Source organism: Stegastes partitus, unplaced genomic scaffold, assembly GCF_000690725.1.
Source record: "Stegastes partitus isolate 25-593 unplaced genomic scaffold, Stegastes_partitus-1.0.2 Scaffold190, whole genome shotgun sequence".
In the NCBI taxonomy this organism is placed as follows: Eukaryota; Metazoa; Chordata; class Actinopteri; family Pomacentridae; genus Stegastes; species Stegastes partitus.
In genome coordinates, this window is record NW_007577921.1 from 677,666 (window position 1) to 700,293 (window position 22,628).

The window sequence follows — 22,628 nt, forward strand, 5'->3', positions numbered from 1 at the left end:
TAGTATTACACCAAAGCCACCTGCGGAGCAGCCGTCGCACTTAGCGTTAGCTTAGCACCAACATACCGTAGACTAATGACATTCCTTCGAGACAGACAGTAGCACGCCATAGTAGTACCCACATGGTTTTTGGAAGGGATCGCTAACACTCAGCCCTCATCATGTGGGCACGATGTGGGCACGATTCTATACAGAACTTTGCACGATTGCCAATAGCGCAGCTTCAAATGAAAACCAAATGCATTACACAGCATGCAAGGAAATCCCAAAGTTAAGATGAATTATTTCTTGCTACAACCAGGGTTAAAGTTCACAGGTATCGACTTGCCCTCAGCTTAACCTAATCTTAACACATACACGCAGATGTGTCCGAGTGCACGTGCACAAACACACATTCACACTCTTGCACACGTGCAGATGGTCCTCTGAGGATCCTCCACAGCCAAATGAGCAAATTCCACCTGCACCAACAACTCTCTGAACTCCACAAAATGCTATAAATCTACTCAAGTCACACTCACACACACACACACCCACGCAGACACACATACATTTCTGTCTCTTCATCTGCTGCTTTCTAAGTTTTCCCCCCAACGTCTGTTTTAATTAAATTATTTTTCTCGTGTGTAGAGAAACAATCCGCCTCCTCCTCGCCTCATATACACTAAACATACATAAATTATTACGTAGAGTTCTTTAACTGGGTGTCCTCAAACCAGCAGAGGCAGTTGTCACTACAGTAATCTTCCGGCTGGCTGCTAATCCGCAGCAGCTGACTCAACATCATTAGTCCGGCTTGCCTCGCTCTACATCAGCCCAAACATCTATCTAATGTCTCTTTGTAGCAGTTGGAGCTTCTAAAAACTATTGCTGGGAGTAACAAAGCTCCCCTTAACTGACCCGATGTGTAGGCATCTGTGCGCAATTTGTACTATCACTTTCATTTTCATTTAGTTTGATGTATCAATTTCCGAGAAACGGCACGGTGGTCGTCTTTTGAATAATATGCGATAGTGAAAAGTATTAAATAAATGTACAAACTTCCTGGGATGATGTATGTCTCTATGTGTTGTGCTGTATGTTGATGATTTCTCTTTTCTCTGACAGAATGGTTTTGCTGTAGTTCGACCACCTGGACATCATGCTGAGGAGAGCACACCAATGTAAGTTAATTGGACATTTGGTGAAGAAAACAAATACCCTTACATTTATAGTCCCTCTGTCCCCCACCTCTGTTACAAACCTTTATTGGATGACTTGTGTTCTATGTCAGGCAAGTATTTAGGCACAATATTGCTCAAGCTTGTCAGCATCATATAAATTCTGTCTTGTTACCGTCCTCTCTGTTTCAATCCTCAGGGGCTTCTGTTACTTCAATTCAGTCGCCATAGCAGCCAAGCTTCTGCAACAGAGGCTCAATGTCAGTAAAATCCTCATCGTGGACTGGGTGAGTTTCACAGGCAACCTAGTGGGTTGTTTGTTACATAACCATTCATTTGGACAGCACACTGTCATGTAGGTGGGCAAACACCTGTTTCTCGGAGTTCACTGAATTTCCTCAGTTTAATCTAAGTCGCATTTCCTCCCTTCCCTGCTGCTGAGTAATAAGTTTGTCCTCTGACATAAGAGCAAAGTTCGCAGTAGCAGCTGAGGCGAATTATCTGCTGTGAGCAAAAGGAAGATATTGACACATCAAGTAGATCACAGCTATCGTCTGTTTGATAATAATTCCTATTTTTTTTGGTGATCCATGACTCCTCTGTCAGTCACACATCCAGATCTTTCAGGGAAATGATGATGATAATGATGCCCTTAGTTCCAACTCGTGGTTTTTATGCCCCCACGCTGACCAGTGCCAACTTTGAAAGCAAACAGTGGACACAAGCACACAGTTGTGTTCATACTACAATAGGTGTGCGTTGGTCTGCTACACAGATGGTCGCATTGCTCCTCACACACAGGGCTGCTGTGGGTGTTTCTGAAAGGCTGTGTCTTTGCACTTTTTCCAGGATAAAGCAGCTGGTTACAGATTGAGCTGTAGCACCGTGTCAGTGAATATTCCTGAGGTGTGCCAACCACAGTGGGCGGATATAGCACAGAATTTCCGGAGAATTTGGAACTTCCCACTGTTCTTGGGCACCATCGATAGGAAGCATGTTGCTGCGAATCAAAGCACCTCCAAAAGTCCAACAGCGACTGTTTCAGTTCAAACTATTTAATGGTTAATTTCAAAAGTGTGGGCGATGATGAATCTCCTCGCTCAGGCTCTCTGCTAAACAAGCATTGTTTGTCTTTGCTCTTTGTTTGTCTTTGCAGACACTTCGATGCAGAATGCATGAAGTGGCAATCAGCCATGAATCTTTTGGACTTTGATTTTACGTATGGCTTTTGTTTCAGCACTTCAATTGAGTGAAAACAAAATTATTATTATTCTTTTCCGCAAACTTTGAACGCGTTTTTGAGGGCCTAAACATGCTCGAAAACTCACCAAAATCGCCATGCACTTCAGGACTGGTGGAAATCGGAAACTATTAGAAATGTGGAAAATGGTCATTTTTAAGCAAAAATGGCCCGGCATGCTCGCCGTTTTTCCAACATGATGGATTTCCTGTTGGGTTTACAGAAACATGCTAATGAACTTTTTTGTGCGGCACAAGTTGTTACACATGAATGTCGTAGTTGTAGGTGAAACGTAGCCGCAATGGGACTATGTTGAAATATTGTAGGGGGCGCAGTTGAGCCGTGTTGCATTTTAGAGCTTGGAGCGGAGAGACGTTTTTGTTTGTGTGACGAGCTCTATATGCCTACCAAATTGCGTAGCTGTAGGTCATACGTGCTTCTGACAGGACTCCGTTGAAATTTTCACGGTGGCGCTGTGGAGCCATTTTGGCAGTGACATGTCCAAGTCCATTAAAATATCAAATTTTTCGCCAGTCCTGGTGTGGAAATTTTCAAGGTGGCGCTGTGGAGCCATTTTGGCAGTGACATGTCCAAGTCCATTAAAATATCAAATTTTTCGCCAGTCCTGGTGTGTGTGGCGATTTTGGTGAGTTTTTGTGCATGTTAAGGCCCTCAAAATCGCGTTTCAAAAGTCGGTAAAATAATAATAAATAATAATAATAATAATAATAATAATAAATAATAATAATAATCACAACGGTTCCAATAGGGTCCTTGCACTGTAGTGCTAAAAAATTGACCCTTTATTGATAAGGCTATAAAATACCACAGTCATCACGTTATTAGTCCTCCTGAATGTTTTTGAAATGATAATGAACATAGAGCCACTAACTTGACCTTTTAGCCTCATCTTGGCTATTTAGGTCAGATACAGTCCCCTTTTTTTTCCCCCAAAAAGACAAAGTAATTTATAAAAGGGCATGACATCGCCTTCGTCGTGTCCAGGAGCAGTGCTCTTCAGTGGCATCCCTGGCTGGTCATGGCCATTCCTAAAACCCTTTGAAGGGCCTTTTCATTTCCTCTCCGTCTGTCACAGGGGGACTTTTAGTGCAGCTATCGAGCTCGTTGTCATGCCACTCGCCTCCAGCTAACAGAGACGTTTTTAGGATCAGTGTATTAAAGCATTCTTGGGATATAGAAAATGAGGTCATTTAATTGATGTCATGTTGTTGGCAAAACTGAACAACTATTGAAGTTGAGTGTTTTATTGAATCCTGCAGACCATCCTTTTTTTGACATCCCAACAGGCTGCCGCTGAGATACAGTCTAACTGTCTGGCAGCCCAGCACTAACTCTCTTTGTCACTCGGTTGCTTTAAGTGCAGGTGCAGAGGTTGATGGTCTGGACTCTGTGAAAACCTTTGATTTTCTCCAGCTTCTGTTTAGCTTGAGCCATGAGAATCAAAGGAGAGTTATGTTGAAAATATTCTTGCTCGTGACAAATTTTACTACAACTTGGCCCCCTTTTTAATGTTTACAGGATGTTCACCATGGTAATGGAACCCAGCAGGCTTTCTACGCTGACCCCAGTGTCCTTTACTTGTCGCTTCATCGCTACGATGATGGGAACTTCTTCCCTGGCAGTGGAGCACCCGATGAGGTTGGTTGACCCAGGAGTCCATCTTTCTGCTTACTTACCCGTCTGTTTGTCTGAATTTATGATAATACTTTGTGTGTTTATGCATTATAGGTGGGCAGTGGAGCAGGTGTAGGCTTCAATGTGAACATGGCCTTCACTGGAGGACTGGAACCTCCCATGAGTGACGCAGACTATCTAGCTGCATTCAGGTAAGACAGTATCACCTGCTGCTTTGAGGATGTGTGTCTGAATGGTCATACGGTCAATTTAGTTCCTTGTTACATTAAATATCTGTCAAGAGGGGATGGATTTCAAAAAGTTGGCAGCAGTCATTCTTCCTGTCACAACCTTTGAGTTTGCACTGCGAGGTATGACAAGTTATCTTTTGGTGGCTGGTTTGTTGGCAGGGGGCTCGTCCTTTTGCCAGGTCTGATTTCTATTAAGTCCATTCTCTGGGGCTATAAATAACCTCTCACTCGCGCCCTTACAACATACAGGCATGGACTCAGCACAGACATGTACATGTCTCTTACACATTTGTGGTTCATACAGCTGGAAAGGAGCAGACCTGGATTTGTTCCAGCTCTCTTTGAAGATGAATCTGCGTTTGCAACCGTGTGTCCATCTGGCCCGAGCCCGACACATCAAACCGACAGGCCACTGTCTTATCGCAGCTTTCGGCACGCAATCCCCAGGAAGCACACCTTAGCCCGCTAATGCACCCCAGAACCCCGTGTGCTCTCGCTCTCCCTCCGTCTCCTTTGTATTTTTCTTCCCCCCTCATCCTCCTCTTTCAACCCTTCTGTGTGAATGTGCACCGATGACAACCACGCAATATATATCATACTACAGACATTATTTATAATCCGTGACAGAGGCCAAATGCTACCTACACACACAAGTAGATAAACTATGTTTTACATTTATGTTGACAGAAGAAAATCAATTGTATTGTTATATTACTTGCAGAAATTAAATACTACTAACCTCTAGCAAAAACATTGATGTTTGTAGCACAAGTGTCAAATCAGGTCTTGAATTTTATTGATTGCGTTGACAGCTGAGATGGATCTCCTGAACCTTCTATCACTAGCAACAGTAAATACAGGAAGTGCACGATGAGTTACACAATTAAAGCTCTCTAAATTATTAAAGTATTGCTGATATAATTCAATATTATGCATTTTTTATTTTTGAAAAAAAATGTCTTTACACTACTTTTAATTTCTAGGAATCCATGATATTATGCAGCTTTCTCTTGTGCAGAACATACATGTGTTATTTTTAAGCTGAAAATGAAGAAGCCTTTTTAATCTCAGAGATTTAGTTGTGCACTGCAACGTAATGAAGGGCAGCAGGTGTCAATTAATGTAAGGCTCACTTTGTTGCAGCTGCAGCCCGGGGCACTGTTTAATGGTCCCCTGTAATTTAGACAGAACTTAAAAGACATAGAGAACCAAAATTTTAACACTTCACATTTGGCTATGTGCATTCGGACAATTGTGTGCAATTTTATCAGCAATGCACTCTGTCTAGTGTGTAATTACATCTGTAATTAATTGCTGTAATTAGGACTGTTTTCCACTGCAGGAGCTTGCAGGTCATTTTAGGGCAGCCCCAACCTTTTGCTTGTTCCGACCACAAGAGCCGCCCATGTATGGAGCCTCTCTGTGTCGTTTTCAGGAGAGGAAAAGGTGCCTACTGCAGGGAAGGTGCTTCTGAGCGGCACCTAAAACTGCTGAGTGTGCCAGAGAGGACAACAGGGGCCATTTTTCTGTCCTATCAAGCATCAATGTTCTCTAAAACATCAAGACCAAACATTTACCATATAGGCCAACTTCACAAACCTTCCATTGTTAAATTACCTGTGTGCTCATACAGCTGAAGTTGTGTCCAGTAAGTACCCATTGTTTGGTGCATTTCGAGTCAAACCTGTCAGATCCTACACCCCCATGAAACTAGGAAGGCTAAAATGGCCGATTAGGGGGCCATTCCTGTAAATACCCAATAATAGAGCGGACATGTGCTCTTGCCACAGGCTTGTAGTGTAGCAGGGTTTTAGTGCAGCAGACTAGCCTCAGAAAATACAGCTTACATTTACATTTTACATTTCATTTTACAACCCTTTAAAAATTGTCAATAATTAGCCCAAGCTGAGCTGTCCCTTTTAACGTCATCTGGAACCACCTTTTTATACACTAGTTTTCGTATGTTTCATGCATTCATGCATCAGGGTAAACATGAACGTGGAGAGGCTTGCGCTGCATTTGCGTGTGCTGTTTTCTGTAATTGTGACTTATTAAATCAGCCTTCTTTGCATTATGGGAAAGTTCTGAAGATATAAAATGAAAACGAACGAGAGTTTGGGTGTGTATTACCTCAGACCTTGGCGCCATTAATCCCCTGAGGCTTCAGCGGTATTGGACAATTTACTGGCCCCACGAGACACCAGCAAACCTATCTTGTAGGTCATAGATCTGCCACACACACACACACACGCACACGCAAATACCTTGCTTGTGCATATGTACACGCAAAGTGGCACTGATGCCAATGCCAGATAGTCTTGTATGTTTACAATACAAATGCGCATGCTCCACACAAACTCATTGGAATGCAAATGGCCTCAAATATACATAGAGGTACATAAATGTGCACTAAATCACAGTGGAGCAGATGTGCAAATGCTCACATGTGCACCTTTTGCATCAGTGTGCTTATACGTCTGCAGCCACATACAGACATCTCACACACACACACACACACTCTCTCTCTCTCCTTCAGTCTCGTTGTTTATCTGTGTGTGTTGTGGTCCTCTCTCCTGCCTCCCTCTCTGTCTTGGGGAGGGAACGCATGCTTTGCAGCCAGCACCTTCCCATTCCTCTGCTGGCCTGTGCCACGTTGCATTTGCAGGGGATCAAGTCTGAGCCTCCAGAAACCACAGAGAAAAAAGATAAGAAAATTGGCCCTAATGAAAACCAGAAGCACCGTCTCTCGCTCGCTCTCTCTCTCTCCCCCCATCTCTCTCTCTCTCTCTCTCTCTCTCTTGCGCTCTCTATCTCCCCCTCTCACCCCCTATTTTGCCATGAACTTGGAAAGACGAGAGAGGAGGAGAATTAAATTTAATTCAAACCAGCTCTCCACAGCGCCAGATGACAGGGCTTTGAAGTGTAAGTGTGCGTGTGTGAGTTTCTCTCTCTCTCTCTCTCTCTCTCTCTCTCTCTCTCTCTCTCTCCCGCTCTCTACTTTTTTTATGAACGAAGGGGGAAAGCCTTCAAGCTCTCCAGTTTAACCTTTTGTTGGCTGGTTTGATAAGCGCTGCTCCCTCTAAAGAGTCTGTATTGTCCCAACAGACCCTTCACTGGGTCGATAAGGATGACTTTCTCTCATGGTAACAGCTCTGAAGCCTTTAAAAGCCTAAAAAGTGATGTTTTTGTTTTTTTTTTGGCAAGTGTAGATGGTATTTTAGAAAAATAAACAACCAATTTATTATGTGGCATATTAACAAAGCATGTAATGCCTTTTCTGTTCTTTTTTTTCATCCCCACGGTTCACCAAAGTGCCACATTTCCCCTCCATGTTGTAAACTTGGAGCGCTTTTAATCAGAGGGCATAATCAAGATTTGCCGATGGATAAATGAGGCCCTAGAGTAAGTAGACAAAGATGAGTAGTCCCTAGAGAGGAAGGTTTCCTTGGCTCAGAAAGTTACCAGTATGCCAAGACCTGCTGCTTTATTAACCTGTGTCAACACATTTGTGTGCAGCTGAAAACTGTGATGGATAACAAGTGCCAAAATCTGAGAATGCTTACTGGGATCAGAAGAGGAGAAATGTTTTTTAGGAACAGGGCAAATGAAAAAAATGTGCTTCATGCAGTTTAACTCTGAAGTCTACAGGATGCAGTAAATGTAAATGTCTCTGTTCATCGATGAAGCTTCTAAAAATACATTTTATTGCATCAAAGTTACATATTTAGAAGGTTTGACAATAGCTACCTCCACCTTAAGATGATGTAACGCTACACTATACTTCACATAGAATGTGTGGATCTTGAGAGTCCCCGTCTCTCCCTCCACCCACTGCAGCCTGAGAACACCAGCTCACCTCTGACTCTGCTCAAACACTCCACAATGTGTTTTTTTTAAACTGAAGGCTGCAGTTACAAAGCTAAAATGCTCGGCCACGGCGTTAACCGCTTATTTTACTCATGCTGTGTCTTCCAGCATATAAAAACATCATATGGAAACGTTAACACAGTGAAGAGGGGTTTCTTTAGGAGGGCGCATGATATGTGTGTGTGCAGGGATGCAAGTATTAACACCTTGATTATACTGCTTTGTGGTTGTGAACACGACAGCAGCAGGTTGTATCTACGTATTCTGCACATGCACTTTGCTGCTGACCTACTGCCCTTGTACTACAGTCGCCACACTGGCTGTCCAAGCGGATATGGATTTTGGGCGAGATGCAGATGCCTATGGAGGGGTCTGCATGGACAGTTGCAGACCTAAGTGTGCTTGCTGACGCAGGACGTACCCCATTGATCTAAGAATGATGTCTTCCACTGATTTTGGGCTTGGCTATAAGTTTTCTGGAGCATTTTCTTTTTTTTAAACCCATCTCTCACGAGTCCCAAAGCAAAAATGGTCAAATTGGGATGACCCAATAGCAAATACCCAGCTGGGGACCATTTGCAGCATGTCAATTCCCCTACTCGCTTTCCCCCCGCATCGCCTGTCTCCATCCGCTTCCATTATGAAGTAGAGCCATAAAAATGCCCCAAAAAAAAAATCGTAGAAAAAAGGAACGTCAAAGTGGAGCAGTTTAATGACTATACAGCATTCCGTCTCACTCTATGCATGCAAATACAGGCTCACCACTGCTCAGCTGACACATGTGCACCTGTTGCTAGGTAAACCAAACAATACTAAACAAAAGTTTATTCTACTTAACCGACAAGTAATTCTGTTCACAGTAAAATCTGACTGGGAGAGAGAGAGCCAGCAGTGGTTTAGGTTGCAGCCTCTTTGCTCAGGATGTCCCATAGCTTACGGCTCAGTCGTAAACTCTCCCCTCCCTTAATTAACAAAAAAAAAAGTCTTTTTCATCTCTGCATACATAGCCTCTGATTCACGCACAATTAGTCTTTCTCGAAACCGCTTGCTTCCTTCTATGCCGGCCTGTTAATTGATTACTGTGGCTTTTTTATTTCTTTAAATGTCAGGATTTTATTCCAGGGGGTGGGGGGCTGGAACTGATGACACCAGCAGCTTTCAGCATCATAACCAGAACTGCTTCAGTCTATGTTCAAGGTTGGAGGAGGGGGAGGCGGAGGAGCCCTTGGTGGTTCAAGTATCCTTGGCGGTCAAGGTTTCTCTGTGTGTCGTGTGTCAGCCCACATAAGCGTCTGTGGCTGACTCCCTTTAGTGTGGGGTCTTTTATGGCGCAGATGTTAATGGGCCAAGGCTGTGTGTGGATGTGCGTTTGCGAGTAGGCAAAAAAGTGGGAGGTGTAGCAAATATAATAAATTCCCTGAGCACAGGGGTTGCTAATTTCACATAAATTCATACATAGTGAAAGTCGTACATTTGTGCTGTTGAGAGCTGTCTCGCTTTTAAGTCTAGGAAATGTCAGAACAATGACATTTACACTAGTTTTTCACCTCATCCTCATCCATATCGTTGCTTCCACAGTTATGTCCTCTTCCTGCTGTCCTTTCATCTTCTTCATCTGCATCTCTATCTTTCTCACTGAAACTCCTTCATCTTCTCTACATGACGTTTGCTTCTGAAATATTGCCAGATGCATGCTAGCGCGCAGTGACGCACGCACTCCTTGCTGTCTGGGACTCCCAAAAACCTCCTAAAGCTACCTCCTGCCTCTCCCTCAGACAGCTGTGTGTACGTATGAGTGTTGTGTTGTGGTGGGGGGTGGGGTGTGCAAAGCTCAGGGTTATAATTTGGTGGTGAGCAAGAGATGGAAAAACCTGTGGCCTACGGAGTTCAGGGCACGCTGCTCGCCCACAGCCGGCAAACCAGCACCGTGTTCCTGAGGTCAGCAAAGTACAGGGGACCTACAGCGGAACCCTGTGGTGCTCCATCACTCGCAGACCTCACCAAAACACTGCTTGCCCAAATATCCCAGACCCCAAAAAGATTCTTGCGCCGAGCCAGAGGTCCCACAGTGAATCAGAAAGGGAGACACTTGTTTTGCCATCTGGGAAGTCTAACTATTTATGAACTAAGTGAGACATCCTAAATTATGCTAAACCAGAATGCTGTGACACATGATAGTTTTCTACAAAGTCAACGAAGCTTCTGGTTTGCCGCTCCGAGTATTACAGGCTGGTTCAGTGATTCATTAGTTACTAATTTAAAGAAACCCTTATGAACACTCAAAGCCTTAAGTTATGTGATTTCTTTTTTTCATGTAGTGTGTAAATTACCTACCTTGATATATATTTATTATTAGCCCTCTGAACCCCAAGTAGTTTCATTTTTTGTGCCATTTCAATGGAAATAGCACAGCCATGAGTAGAAAGAGAGAAAACTCAGAAACGTCGTCTGTGCAGCATCGCAATGTCATAATGCCATAAATCATGAAAATAAATAAAATTTTATTTCTTTAATTATGCAACAAAAATTGAGGGGAACTGAAATCAACAACATTTTTCCAGTAAACACAGGTTTCATTATTAATGCCAGAAAGAAATGGAGACTCTACATAACAGATATGTAACTGCTTATTTTTTTTGGTAATTTGTTTTGATACTTATCTTCTATCTGCTCTACGTAAACCCCCTTGAAGTTCAGTCCTGTTGAGATGAAAAATCCCTAATTTTTCTATCATGTGACTGTTGGTCATAGCTGAGTCACTGATGGCTTATTGGTTGCATTGAGGAGCGCAGAATTATTTATTTATTTATTTATTTATTTTAATCTGGTTTGTGTGAACAGTCCAGTTTGGGCAATTTGAAAAAAATGATTTAGACTAAAGTAGTTTTGATTAAACATCACAATTTTAATCTTAGATTTGGTTCATTTCCTCAATGTAGCTGTACATCAAACATGATTAGTTTGACGACTGTCAGAAATTTAAAGAAAACCAAAAAAACATTCTTCCAGTTTCTAGGGTTTGTGGTTCTGATCAATGGGGTCATTTTGGCAATCTAGAAAAATATATTTACTTATTTATTTTTATTTAAAGGTAACATGCTTATTTGGCGCCCCAATAGCTCGCCTAGTTGAGCGGGTGAACCATAAACAGGGGCTGTAGTTCCCCGATGCAGCGGTTGTGAGTTCGATTCCCGCTCATGACCCTTTGCTGCAGGTCTCTCCCCATTCTTCTCTCTCCTTTCCTGTCTCTCTCTACTGCTCCAAATAAAGGCAAAAAGCCCAAAAAATATATTAGAAAAAAAAAAAAAAAAAAGGTAACATGCTTTTTAAACCCAGTGGTAGGTTTGATGGTTCAGAGGGTTAAAAAAAAAAAAAAAAAGTTCTGTCCAGCTGCTAAAAACATGAAAATGAAGCCGATGCATTCAAACCAATCTAATCTTATTTTATTTAGTCTCATCTTTCTGTCTTAGAATTACACACACATACATATTTGCAACAACAGGATCGCCAAATAAACCAAACTGGACTTTCCAGCCACAGCTTGGCCACTGTTAATTCGATTTCTGTGTATGACACATTGCGCACAAACGCTCCCTCCTAAGCAGTTGTGTGTCAGATGAAGGTTGTACACAAACAACCCTCATTCACCACACCCATCCAGTGTTAGAATTATCCTCCATACTTAACACACACATACACACATGCAATTATATCTGTCCTTCCGTTTCCCCTTTTTACTTAAGGATCCTGCAGCGAATTGCTGCCTCCAAATTTCCAAACTTTCCACTTCAAAGGTAAACGTAATAATTTTCCCTGCCACACGCATACTGTACATACAAACTCATTAGGTGGATGTTTACTTTGAAAACCATGAAAGGGAGAGAAAAGCCATAAAAGAAATTAAAAAATGTTGCAAAAATGGCATGTAGCATCTCCAGAGGATGAAGTATATTGCACACAAAATCACAAGGAGAGAGTAAGGACACCGAAGGCATCTGTCAATATACTTATTTTAATAGCAGTCCTCTTAAATTCCACTTGTCCTCTTTTAACCATCAGGGGTGACTGAGTTCACTGTGCAATTAGCTTGTCGACACCAAGTCAGTCATTTTTTTCCTGACTTTGCGATGTTTTTTTTTTTTCATGTAGCTTTGTCATAATGCAGTACTTGTTTGAAATACCTCTTAAACTACCGAGGTTTCACATGTACTAATGCCTGAAGGGCCCTCAGTGCTTCAGTTCTGGTGCTTCTTGAATGTCCCTGCGTGTTCAGCTGTGAGTTCTGCATCCTTTGACATAGTTCTATGTATTGGAAATGTGGTAGTGGGAAAAAACAAACTGTTTATGTTCACATGGGATAGTGTCCAACATTAGTATCATGAAATCTTGAAATCTTGGCTCGTCGGACGTGGTGGTTTTGATTGAACGTGCACAGTGGTTTAAGCAGCAGTTTCTTATCTCAGGCTATACACTGTTTTTAATGTATTTTTAAGAAATGTGTGCTTGCTTGTATTGGCAGCCCAGCCACCCTGTCACTCAGCCAGCATATTAAGTAGATGTGACACTTCAAGCATATCTGACTGCAAGAATGCTAATGAAACTTTTTGATAGGCCTTGTGGAGAAATGCAATTCAACAGAGTAGTGAAATTAGTAGGGAGTCTGCACCCCCAGTCAGTGGGACAACATTTAACCTCACTTATCACTGAGGTTTTCATGCCGTTGATGTTTTTGAGCAACAATCTTCAAACCCCCTCTGTTTTTTGGCTCTCCTCTGGAGGGCAGCAAGCCAAAACCAAATGCATGCAAGCATGCATGGAGTTATTTGTGTCATTTAAAGCCACAATACTAGAAATGGAAAGCAACAAATCCTGTGACTTCAGAAAATGCACCTACCTTTCTTAAATGTCTTAAATTTAATTGCAGTTTTCACCTTGAATGCGTTGCTTAGTTGAGTTTTCTGTCGGTTCCTCTAGAACGGTGGTCATGCCTATTGCCAACGAGTTTGCCCCGGACATGGTTCTGGTATCTTCTGGCTTTGATGCGGTGGATGGACATGCTCCACCCTTGGGAGGATACAAGCTGACAGCCAAATGTAAGTACTGATCACAGCTAACAATATTATTTACCCGTGTTTTATTCCAAACTATACCTTAGAACTTCATTATATATGCACATTTTCACGCATACCCTCTACATCAAAACACAAACTTTCTCATGTTCTATATGACAGACTGACACACATGCAGTTGTTTTGTGTATTTTGTGCCTCTGACTTGTGTATTCAGACAGAGACCTTGGCGTGCCAGCAAAGAGCTTTTCTAAAAACCATCCTGCAGGTCTCAAATAAGAGCCGGGGTCTTGGTTGTCAAAGGGGGTGATATGGGTGGTTTAGAGAGGACTGCAGGAAGAGGGGATGCGGTAGAATTCAGAGGAGAATAAAGTATGGCTGAATGCATATAACTCCCCTCCTCCTGAGAGGAAAAACATCAAAGGCCGTGACCAAGACTAAACGCAAAGCCGCATTTATTAAAATTAAACCTGGCTCATATTAGGGCTTGTTTTTTGTCCCCCAGTAAATCCGCAGTGCACTCTCTTTCTCTTCTCCTCTCTCCGATGCAGTCACCCCGTCCTTCATCCATGCTCCAACCCCTTTTTCTGTCTTTTTTCTTTGATCAATATCCAAAAAGGAAGTCAAGAGGCTGAACACCAGTTCTCCCCCATTTCATTCTTTTTCTCTTCCTCCCCCCTCTCTTCCTCCCCCTCTGTCTCTGCCTTCTCTTTGCTGTCATTTCCTGTGTTGTCCAGGCTTTGGCTACCTGACCAGGCAGCTGATGGGTCTGGCAGGCGGTCGGCTGGTGCTTGCCTTGGAGGGGGGTCACGACCTCACAGCCATATGCGATGCCTCCGAAGCCTGCATCTCTGCTCTGCTTGGCAATGAGGTAAGATGTGATCCGAACAGGAGGGCGGTCGAACTATCCTCATAAATAACTGTCAAACTATTCAAAACATTAAAGGTTGAAAAAGGAGGCTTACCGAGGGCAGACATGTGACAGCTGCCAATATACTACACCTCACTGATTAAATGAAAGGGCTAGAAAAAGACAAACCTACTCAGGATGAAAGCAGTCAGTACAGAACTAATTTTTCTCATTTTTGTTTGCCGCCACTGATTACGTGAGGTATGTGGAATTGTGGTGTCATAGTTAAATCTGTTATTTGTGTGGACCCACTGACGGGAATAACAGTAATACACGATGAAAGCTTCGCTACAAATGCAAGAGAGAATGGTCTGGTTGGATCCAGCTGCATAAATCGGCATCTTTATGACACGTGGTTTCATTTTTCATTGTATAAAGTTCATATTAACACGTTCATATAGCCATCTGCTCAAATCAGCACAAGTATAGTTGTTGATGATTCAGGGCTGAGGAGCGTCTTGCTGTGTATGAAATATATAGAATGTGGTTTGAGTCAACACAATGCACATTTTTATTCCTGGTTTGAACCACTGGGCCACATTACAGAAAATGAGTTAATTCTCATATTAGATGCTGGATTTATGAGCCTTTCCAATGCAGTAAAACATCAACCTTTACCTACAATATTGACATCTCAGGCTACTTTGAGATTTTGTGTACCCTTCACATTAATGGTGCCAAAAGCATTGAGTGCTCGATAGATGGAGCTTCCTGTCACCTATACTTCTTCATTTCCCTTTCAATGCACACTACAGCTATCCTTAAAAAGTACATACTTGTATGCATACTACTGGGAGCTACTACTTTGTCATAATGGTGCACCACAAGCTTTGACCGTCTTGTGCATGTAGCCATTGTAGTTTAAAGTGTGTCTTGAGCCTTCTGTGCACTCTCGGCACCTCAAGCTCATTTATACTTTTACGAGACACCATGACGTATGTAAGGTATCTCCAACTATGCAGAGGATTGTGGGTCAGAATGGCCATAAAAGAATGCTGGCTTGAAGACTGCAAAATGAGACTAGGTGTAGCAGAACATCCCGGTATTTTCTACATTCTGTATTTAACATAACATGTAGTGTAACATTCAAAATCTTTTTTTGACATACTATACAGTTTCTAGGCACTGGGATGGTGGGAGTCGCCATCTTGGCTGTGTCTGACTCCACCTCCCTCCTGACTAATTAAAAAATCACCAAAGATGATTTCAAATGGCCCAACCACCTGTCATTCAAAGCAGCTATGTCCTTAATTATGAATAACTTTAGCATGTATTATTTATGGGCTGCAAGGTGGATCAAGTTAGCGCCGTTGCCTCGCCGGTTCGTGTCCCGGTGAGGACACCCGGGATCTTTCTGCATGGAGTTTGCATGTTCTCTCCGTGCAGCGTGGGTTCTCTCCGGGTTCTCTGGCTTCCTTCCACAGTCCAAAAACATGCTGAGGTTAATTGGTGATTCTAAATTGTCCGTAGGTGTGAATGTGGGTTGTCTGTCTCTAAGTGTCGCCCTGTGATAGACTGGTTACACCTTTACCCTGAGTCAGCTGGGATAGACTCCAGCTCCTCCGCAACCCGAGTGAGGATTAAGCAGTGGATAGATAATGGATGGATGGATGTATTATTTATGCTGTAAAGTTGTGTGTTTTACCACGGGCATCTATGGGGGTTGACTCACTTTGGAAACCAGCCTCAGGTGGACATTCAAGGCACTGCAGGTTTTTACACTTGCACATAGTTTTCATTTTTCAGACGTACAGTCAAAACCTGAATGAGAGGGTAATGATTTGATGGTCCTGTTATATAGATATGTAAAGTTAAAAATGTTAACAGAGGACAAGCTTGTACATTACAGCAGCAAGAGTGTTTTTTATCTGAGTCAACTCTTCTCTTCATGTTCTCCTCGTCTCCCCACCACTAAGACAGGAAGTCAACACCACACACACACTGCACACAGACAGAAAAGCACACAAATACGTCAGAGCAAGAGGATTTCCAGGCAGAAGGTTAATTGTGGGAGTGTGTTGGTTGGGCAGTGGAACTCAACAAACGTCGGCGCTCTGTGATTCATGGCGCACAACAGAATAGCGACTCCTCTAAGCCGCCCACTCTTTCCTTCCAGCTAATGGAGAGACTGGAGTGCTTTTTGGAGTTTATGTATCCCAGATATCTCATATCTCATTTATTGCTAAAGGACTACTGTATTGTGGAGGATCATCTGAGTGTCTTTATGTTCTTTTAATTACAAAAAGTATGTTGCAAATTTCTGATTGCACAACCACAAGTGAATTTTTGGCAAAGTACGCTGAACAAGAGTGGCTACATCATGCAGACTCTGGTGTCCACATACTCACCTTTCATTTCATAGACGGATTTTAACAGCGCTCACACCTTGAATCAAATTTGCAAATTAACCCCTCGAGAGAAATAATGATCATGAGTTGAAACAGGCAGTGTTCTACTTTTCATTTTCACCTTTTTCTACTGTTCTGCAAAATGCTTCTTCTTACCATACAGGCTAAGAGCATTAACACCACCAGTTCCAAGTAAGTAAGCACCGTATATCAACAGGGAATAACCAGACTGACATTTCATTAAATTCATTTATTTTCAGAAAGTGACCGCTCTCAAGTGTTGCTGCAGGCCTAACCACAAGCACACCCTCGGAGTGTTGGTTGTCATTGGAATGACTTGTGTACCTGCTAAAGCCATTATCTTCTGCACAGTGAGACATTCAGAATGGTACTAACACATAGAGCTCTACAGTTATTACGTATGTACAGCATGTTACAATACATAAAGCTGGACTAGTTGTTTGACCATATATAGTCATCATATGGTAAAACCATTTATTGGCGTAATGAGAAACATAAAAATTTAGTTTGTGGCAAACGTCTTGGGACGGTTTAATGTGGCTTAACATCAGTACTCATAAAATAGATGTTGCACAAAAACAAAAGTAAGCACAAAATACTTATATTTCAGTATTAAGTTCAAAACAAAACCTGTGTGGATGACAGTAATCACTTGGTTAAGCACTGTTTGAATCTACATCGCCCATGCTGAAGGTAGTATCCGTGTGTCCTGTGGCGTTTTGTTCCAGTCTGCGGATCTCTAGAACTATAAATGAGTTCATGGAGTTGTAAAAAAAAAAATAAAAAATCATGGCCTTGTTCCATGTGGATCTTGGAGCTAGAGCAAAACAAACAGAATAATAACATATGATCACATTAATTAATCTCAGTTGCTGCACTTAACCAGTTCACTGTCTTCTGGAACGCTGAGACACTGACCACTGCAGACACATAAACCATGCAGGGACTTTGAAGTGACACTGGACCGACTGGGGAATAGTTAAAGCAGTTTGGACCATGCTGGTATTGTTGTTAACCCCTGAATGTTTCTTCCTATGCGGAAAGCGTTGCTGTGTGCCAAACCGGTCAAAGAACTCATGGGAAGTGGACGGACTTAGAGGTTTAATTCAATAACTTTGCTCTGTTTACCTGCACTGTGCCCACAAGTGACTCAAAGCTACGGTACGTAATACTGCCATTACATCTGGTAAGGCTTCGGGAATTCAAGGACACTTCAGAAGGGCGGATGCCTTTTGCTGTCACGGAGGTTTGCGCGCAGTGTGAAGGACACTCTCGTTACTCACAACACCGCCCTGCAGCAAAAATAATGAATTGGACCAGGGGCTTTGCTTCTTAGGTTTCAGCAGCCTGCAGTGCACCGGCCTCGGCAGGGGTTTTGGAGGAGGTCCCTGGATGGGTGCCATAGGGAGCTGAAAATTCGAAAATAGGCAGGAGGCAGGGGGCGTCAATTGCCTCAGCCCTGCAGGGCACTGCTCTCACCCGGGCCCCGTCACTGATACACATCTGAAAATGGTTACCCTCACACCTCTTCCAGCAGGGTCAGCCTGGGTCTAGGGATCAGATAATAAAAGGAAATGGAGAAATCATTTGATGTCGAGAGGCAGAAAGCTATTGTTATTAAGTAGCTGTCCGGAGTGCTCTACCTGTGCAGGTCTTCAAAGTCAGGAAAGGTATGGAGTGAACATTAATCATATGCAGGTTTTTTGAAAATTTATACAGTATTTATGCACAGTTTTATACAATAAGTGAGTTGAGCAAGTGAGTATTTTCGTTGATTTCTAAGGTGCATAATTTTGCATGTGAATTCAGTTTTTCTCAGTCGCTTTGGTACATTTCTCGAATCAACACCAAGTGCATTTCTCAAAACAATTCAGTTTCTTTCCTTGTATTTGACCACACAGCAGGGATAGACAAAATATGTGGAGTGAGAGAATAGAGGAAAGGTTTGCAGTAAAGTCTGAGGGCATTTCAGCCCATGTTGTTTGCACCATTCAGCCGTCAGGTCGCCTCGATGTCCCAAGTTAACTTCTGGAAAAGAGCTGTATCTTCTACAGTGGAACCAGTCCAGCATACACGTCTTATCATACTTGGCTGTGTGTCTTATTTTCCGGAATCTTGAACGAAAAACAATAAAATATATCATGACAGCCGTCTTAAAGAAAAAGCTGTTCAGAAGGCCTTATGGGCATGGATGGATTCGCAGAATGGCTTTGATAAAGTGGCGAAAAACACAAATGTGGATGTTTTTGACTTGCTAAGTATAGACCTAGACTTCTCATGACTTCCACCGGCTGGCTCTTTGGCAACAAGTGATGTCAGCTGTTTGAACAAAGGCAGATCATGCAGTTGTTTGGAGCTTTGATAGCTGATAGCAAAGAAGAAGAAAAAAAAAAAAGGCTAAAATGTCCCTGATCAGATCAAAACGGCAGGAAGAGAGTGTTTTTATCATAATCTCAGCAAAGGTCTCTGTAATGGACATGGAATGTTGCTGGAAAACGTCAGCGGGGGGACTGAGCCAGAGGGAAAGAATAAAGGCCTGTTTTCTTGTTTTGTTTTTCGCTCACTGTCAGGGTTTGTTAATGGCCTCAAATAGCAAATCTTAAAATCTGTTAAGGACAGGAATTTCAGGCCTAAGGGGCAGTCTAGCCTCACCAACCAGGCTGAGCAACAAAGCTGTCTGGGCAGCAAGAGGCCAACAGTCAGAATAATTCTTGACTTCTTTGAATGTGTCCATTGAATGAGGTTTTTTTTTTTTAGAAGAAGAATATATTTTAGTTGTGCATGTGTGTGTGTGTGTGTGTGTGTGTGTGTGTGTGTGTGTTGGCTGAGTGGACTCAGGGAGAAGACCACAGCTGGATCAGCTGGTCAGCTGTGCTTTTGTTTATGCTGCTTCAAACTGCCTGAGGGTTTGTATTGTCTGGAAGTGTCCTGAAACCAGAACATCACCATAATAGAAATCTCAGCTCTAACTTTAGCACCCGCTGTAGCTTAGGTCATAAAGTCTATGTTGACTGACACTGTCTATGCCAGTCAGTCTTGCACTTTGTTTTACCAGTTTGGACTGACAGATGAGTTGCCCCGGTGCAGATTTACTGCAGAGTTAAAAAATAATAATTTAGAAATGACACAAAACTTGGATTGGATACTTTATATCACTAACAGGTCATTAGAAATCCTTATAGAATTTTAAACATATATTATATAACTGATGTTTTTAGTGCTGATTTTGGCAGCCACCACACTAGACCCCAAAACATCCCAAAGGTGTTCCTTATATCACCTTCCCCTCCTGTGCAGCACGTACTTCCAGTGTTTTACTGTTTACTCGTGTGAGATATATAGCTGCACTTTTATTGGCAGGTTAGGACAAGCTTCGCTATAATGAGCATTAGGTTTCTTTTGAAAGCAGCTCAAATTAGCTGGGAAAGAGAGGGAAGAAAATTGCTGAATGGACTTTACAAGCTCTTTTATTCACCCCCACCACTGTAATGCGTAGTCGTGAAGTCTCTCTAGTTAAATAGCTCATGAATGATGCATTGGCGACTACACTAGTCAACTCTGAACTCGGGACTAATTGATGATTGCTCGCAAACAGATGTTGGCCCAGTTCGAATCACGGTTGTTAGCAATTATTTGATAAACAACTGGCTAATATGCTAATTGCTACCAGCTGTCGGAGAGGTTATTCTGCCTGTTTACACTCCAGTTACAGTAAGACGCTCGACTTCACCTGTCCCCCCTTTGGGCCCGACTGTTCCCCCACAACCCCCCAACTACAAGGCGAGCCTACACCCTTTTCCGAAAAGGTCACCTGCTTTGCACAATACACATCATTACCTTGTTCAGTTAGCATAACATAATCAACCGGTTTTAGTGACTGCCAACGCATGCACATGGACAAAACAGTAAACAATGGATGCCTTGTGCACTTTTTCTTTTGCTGAACAAGTGGAATTCCTCCTCTTTCCACTGTTTTGGTTTCAGCCTCCCTCAGGAATGTTTTTACCGGGGCACATTCCTCACTCTCAGCTCATGGCTTTCCATGGTGTCTCGGTTTTGTTGGCCAGGACGTCGTGCGTTGGATGGCCGTGTCACACAGAGAAGTAGACTTCCTCAGAAATCAGTCAAACCATCCTTAAAGGACATTTCTCTCCCCCCCTCTCTCTCCACACGGTGGTTGGTACCGAGATGCAGAAGTACCGGCGAGGCCAGGAACTCAAATAAACAGAAATGTCACCATGGATGATGTGGTAGACAAATGTATGCTTGTATATAGTGCGCTTACATGTCTGTGTGCGTGCGTGCACGTGTGCTCGCCATACCTGCCGGGTGGGGGCCCCTGGAGTACCCTGACAAGAGCCATTAAAGTTTATAAGCGTGAGGCCCAGCTGTCAATCAGGCTGACAGGCTTCCCCCTGTCCAACTCTGCTCTGAGGTGAACCCCACGAAACCCCAGAGAACCCCTGACCTCACTTTGACAGGGAGCTGAGGCAAGCTGGATTAGTATGGGCTGAGTCGGGCTGGGCTAGGACTGGCCTGGGTTATGGTGAGTACACGGTGTCTGTGAGCTGACGGGTTGAGAATTTTTGACTAAAAGATTGATGATTTGAGTCCCCAGATGTGTATTTTCTGAGATGGGAGTAATGTGTAAGCACCCCTCGCCAGACAGCAGAGTTGGATATGACATGGGTCCATTCAGGTGCTTCCCGCCAATCAGTTAAATTATATTTAAATGCACAGTATCACATGAAGTTGTTTCCATTCCTGATAGCAACACCAGCTGACCAAAGCCAGGCAGCATCCAACCCGAGCCCAACCCTGCTGTCGAGGAGAGTCATGGAGGCGGGCTGGCTGACGGGAGTTTTCACATACGTCACTTTGTCAATTTGAGTGGGTTATTAAAGCACTGAAACTTTTAACGTTTTCCAGTAAATGAGCTCCATAGCTGTCAACCCTGGACAGCTACCTGCGGTGGCTGAGTGTGACTCTCTGATGAGTCACTTAAATGGTCATAGAATAAACCCTTAAAAACTCATCTCTGCGTCTCAAAGTGACATGCAGAGAAGTTTTTTGGGGGTTTTTTTTTTTTATGAAAATAAACCCTCCCTGCCTTAAAATGGCTCAGACGTAAATCTACACCATTATTTCCTCTAGAAAATGCAAACTGCGAAGTCCTCGCCACCCTGTTCACTCGTCTCTATGCTCGAGCTGTTAGTTCATCCAAGACTCTTCTCCAATGATAAATTAAAACTACTCTAAGCTACATAATGGCAAAACTGGAGTAATACATGGTTGAATATTAATCAAATCAAACCAAGTTTATAGTCATTTTGCTGTAAATACACAGTAGAACAGGCAAGATGAGAGAACGTTTCTTCAGGATTATTCAAACAGCAAATTTTGCAGAATGCACATCTGGGATAGGCAAGACACTAAACGTTCACTGTCGCTGCCTCCTGAAGGGGGCGCTGCATCCATGCGCGCCGCCATTCAATTAATCAATTATTAGAACCAGAACACAATTCTGAATAATGATGTGGAAATTCCCATCCTGCAAGATAACAGGTTGGTTCCTTAGCTTGGTTACACATGAAACCCCGAAACTGTCAATCCTTGTTATTGAGACAGTAATAAAACTATTTTATGTGCATATTATATGACTTCTAGCATATAATAAATGTCTTAGAAGTGAATAAGGCTGCAGTTAATGATCTTTTTTTTTTCTGTTTAATCTAGTATTTTTTTGGTTTGCTGGTTTTTGATTATTCGATTAGTTGTTTAGTCAATAAGATGTCAGAAAATGGTTTAAAAAATAAATAAAAAAATAAATAAATAAATTGTTGACATGTGATTCCCTCAGCCCAAGATCACAAAGACCTTTTTTGTCCACAACCCAAAGCTATTGCTGACTTATTGAATAGCTGACAACTAGATGACTAATCAGTTAATCACTGCAGCTCTACGTGTAAAAAGCAAACTGAACTTTTCCCCTTGACAGAGTCTTTAAGAACGTACACCCACAGTGGTCTCATTGTCATCATTCATGGTCTTAGTGAATTTACATTTTGTGATCCAACACTATTGTTGATCTGAACACTCAAAAATCCCTCCAATGATCTGAGAACAG

The 22,628-nt window shown here is 42.6% G+C and overlaps 1 protein-coding gene across 1 annotated transcript in view; it reads left to right on the forward strand.

Moving 5' to 3' along the window:
- Positions 1-22,628, forward strand: part of LOC103356262 (histone deacetylase 4-like) — a 137,157-nt gene that overhangs the window by 105,921 nt on the left and 8,608 nt on the right. Inside the window, exons 20-25 of the mRNA XM_008280348.1 lie at positions 1,108-1,163; positions 1,360-1,447; positions 3,940-4,059; positions 4,150-4,247; positions 13,128-13,246; positions 13,960-14,093. Of these exons, the coding sequence (XP_008278570.1) occupies positions 1,108-1,163; positions 1,360-1,447; positions 3,940-4,059; positions 4,150-4,247; positions 13,128-13,246; positions 13,960-14,093 (615 nt within the window). The remainder of the gene's footprint in view (positions 1-1,107; positions 1,164-1,359; positions 1,448-3,939; positions 4,060-4,149; positions 4,248-13,127; positions 13,247-13,959; positions 14,094-22,628) is intronic.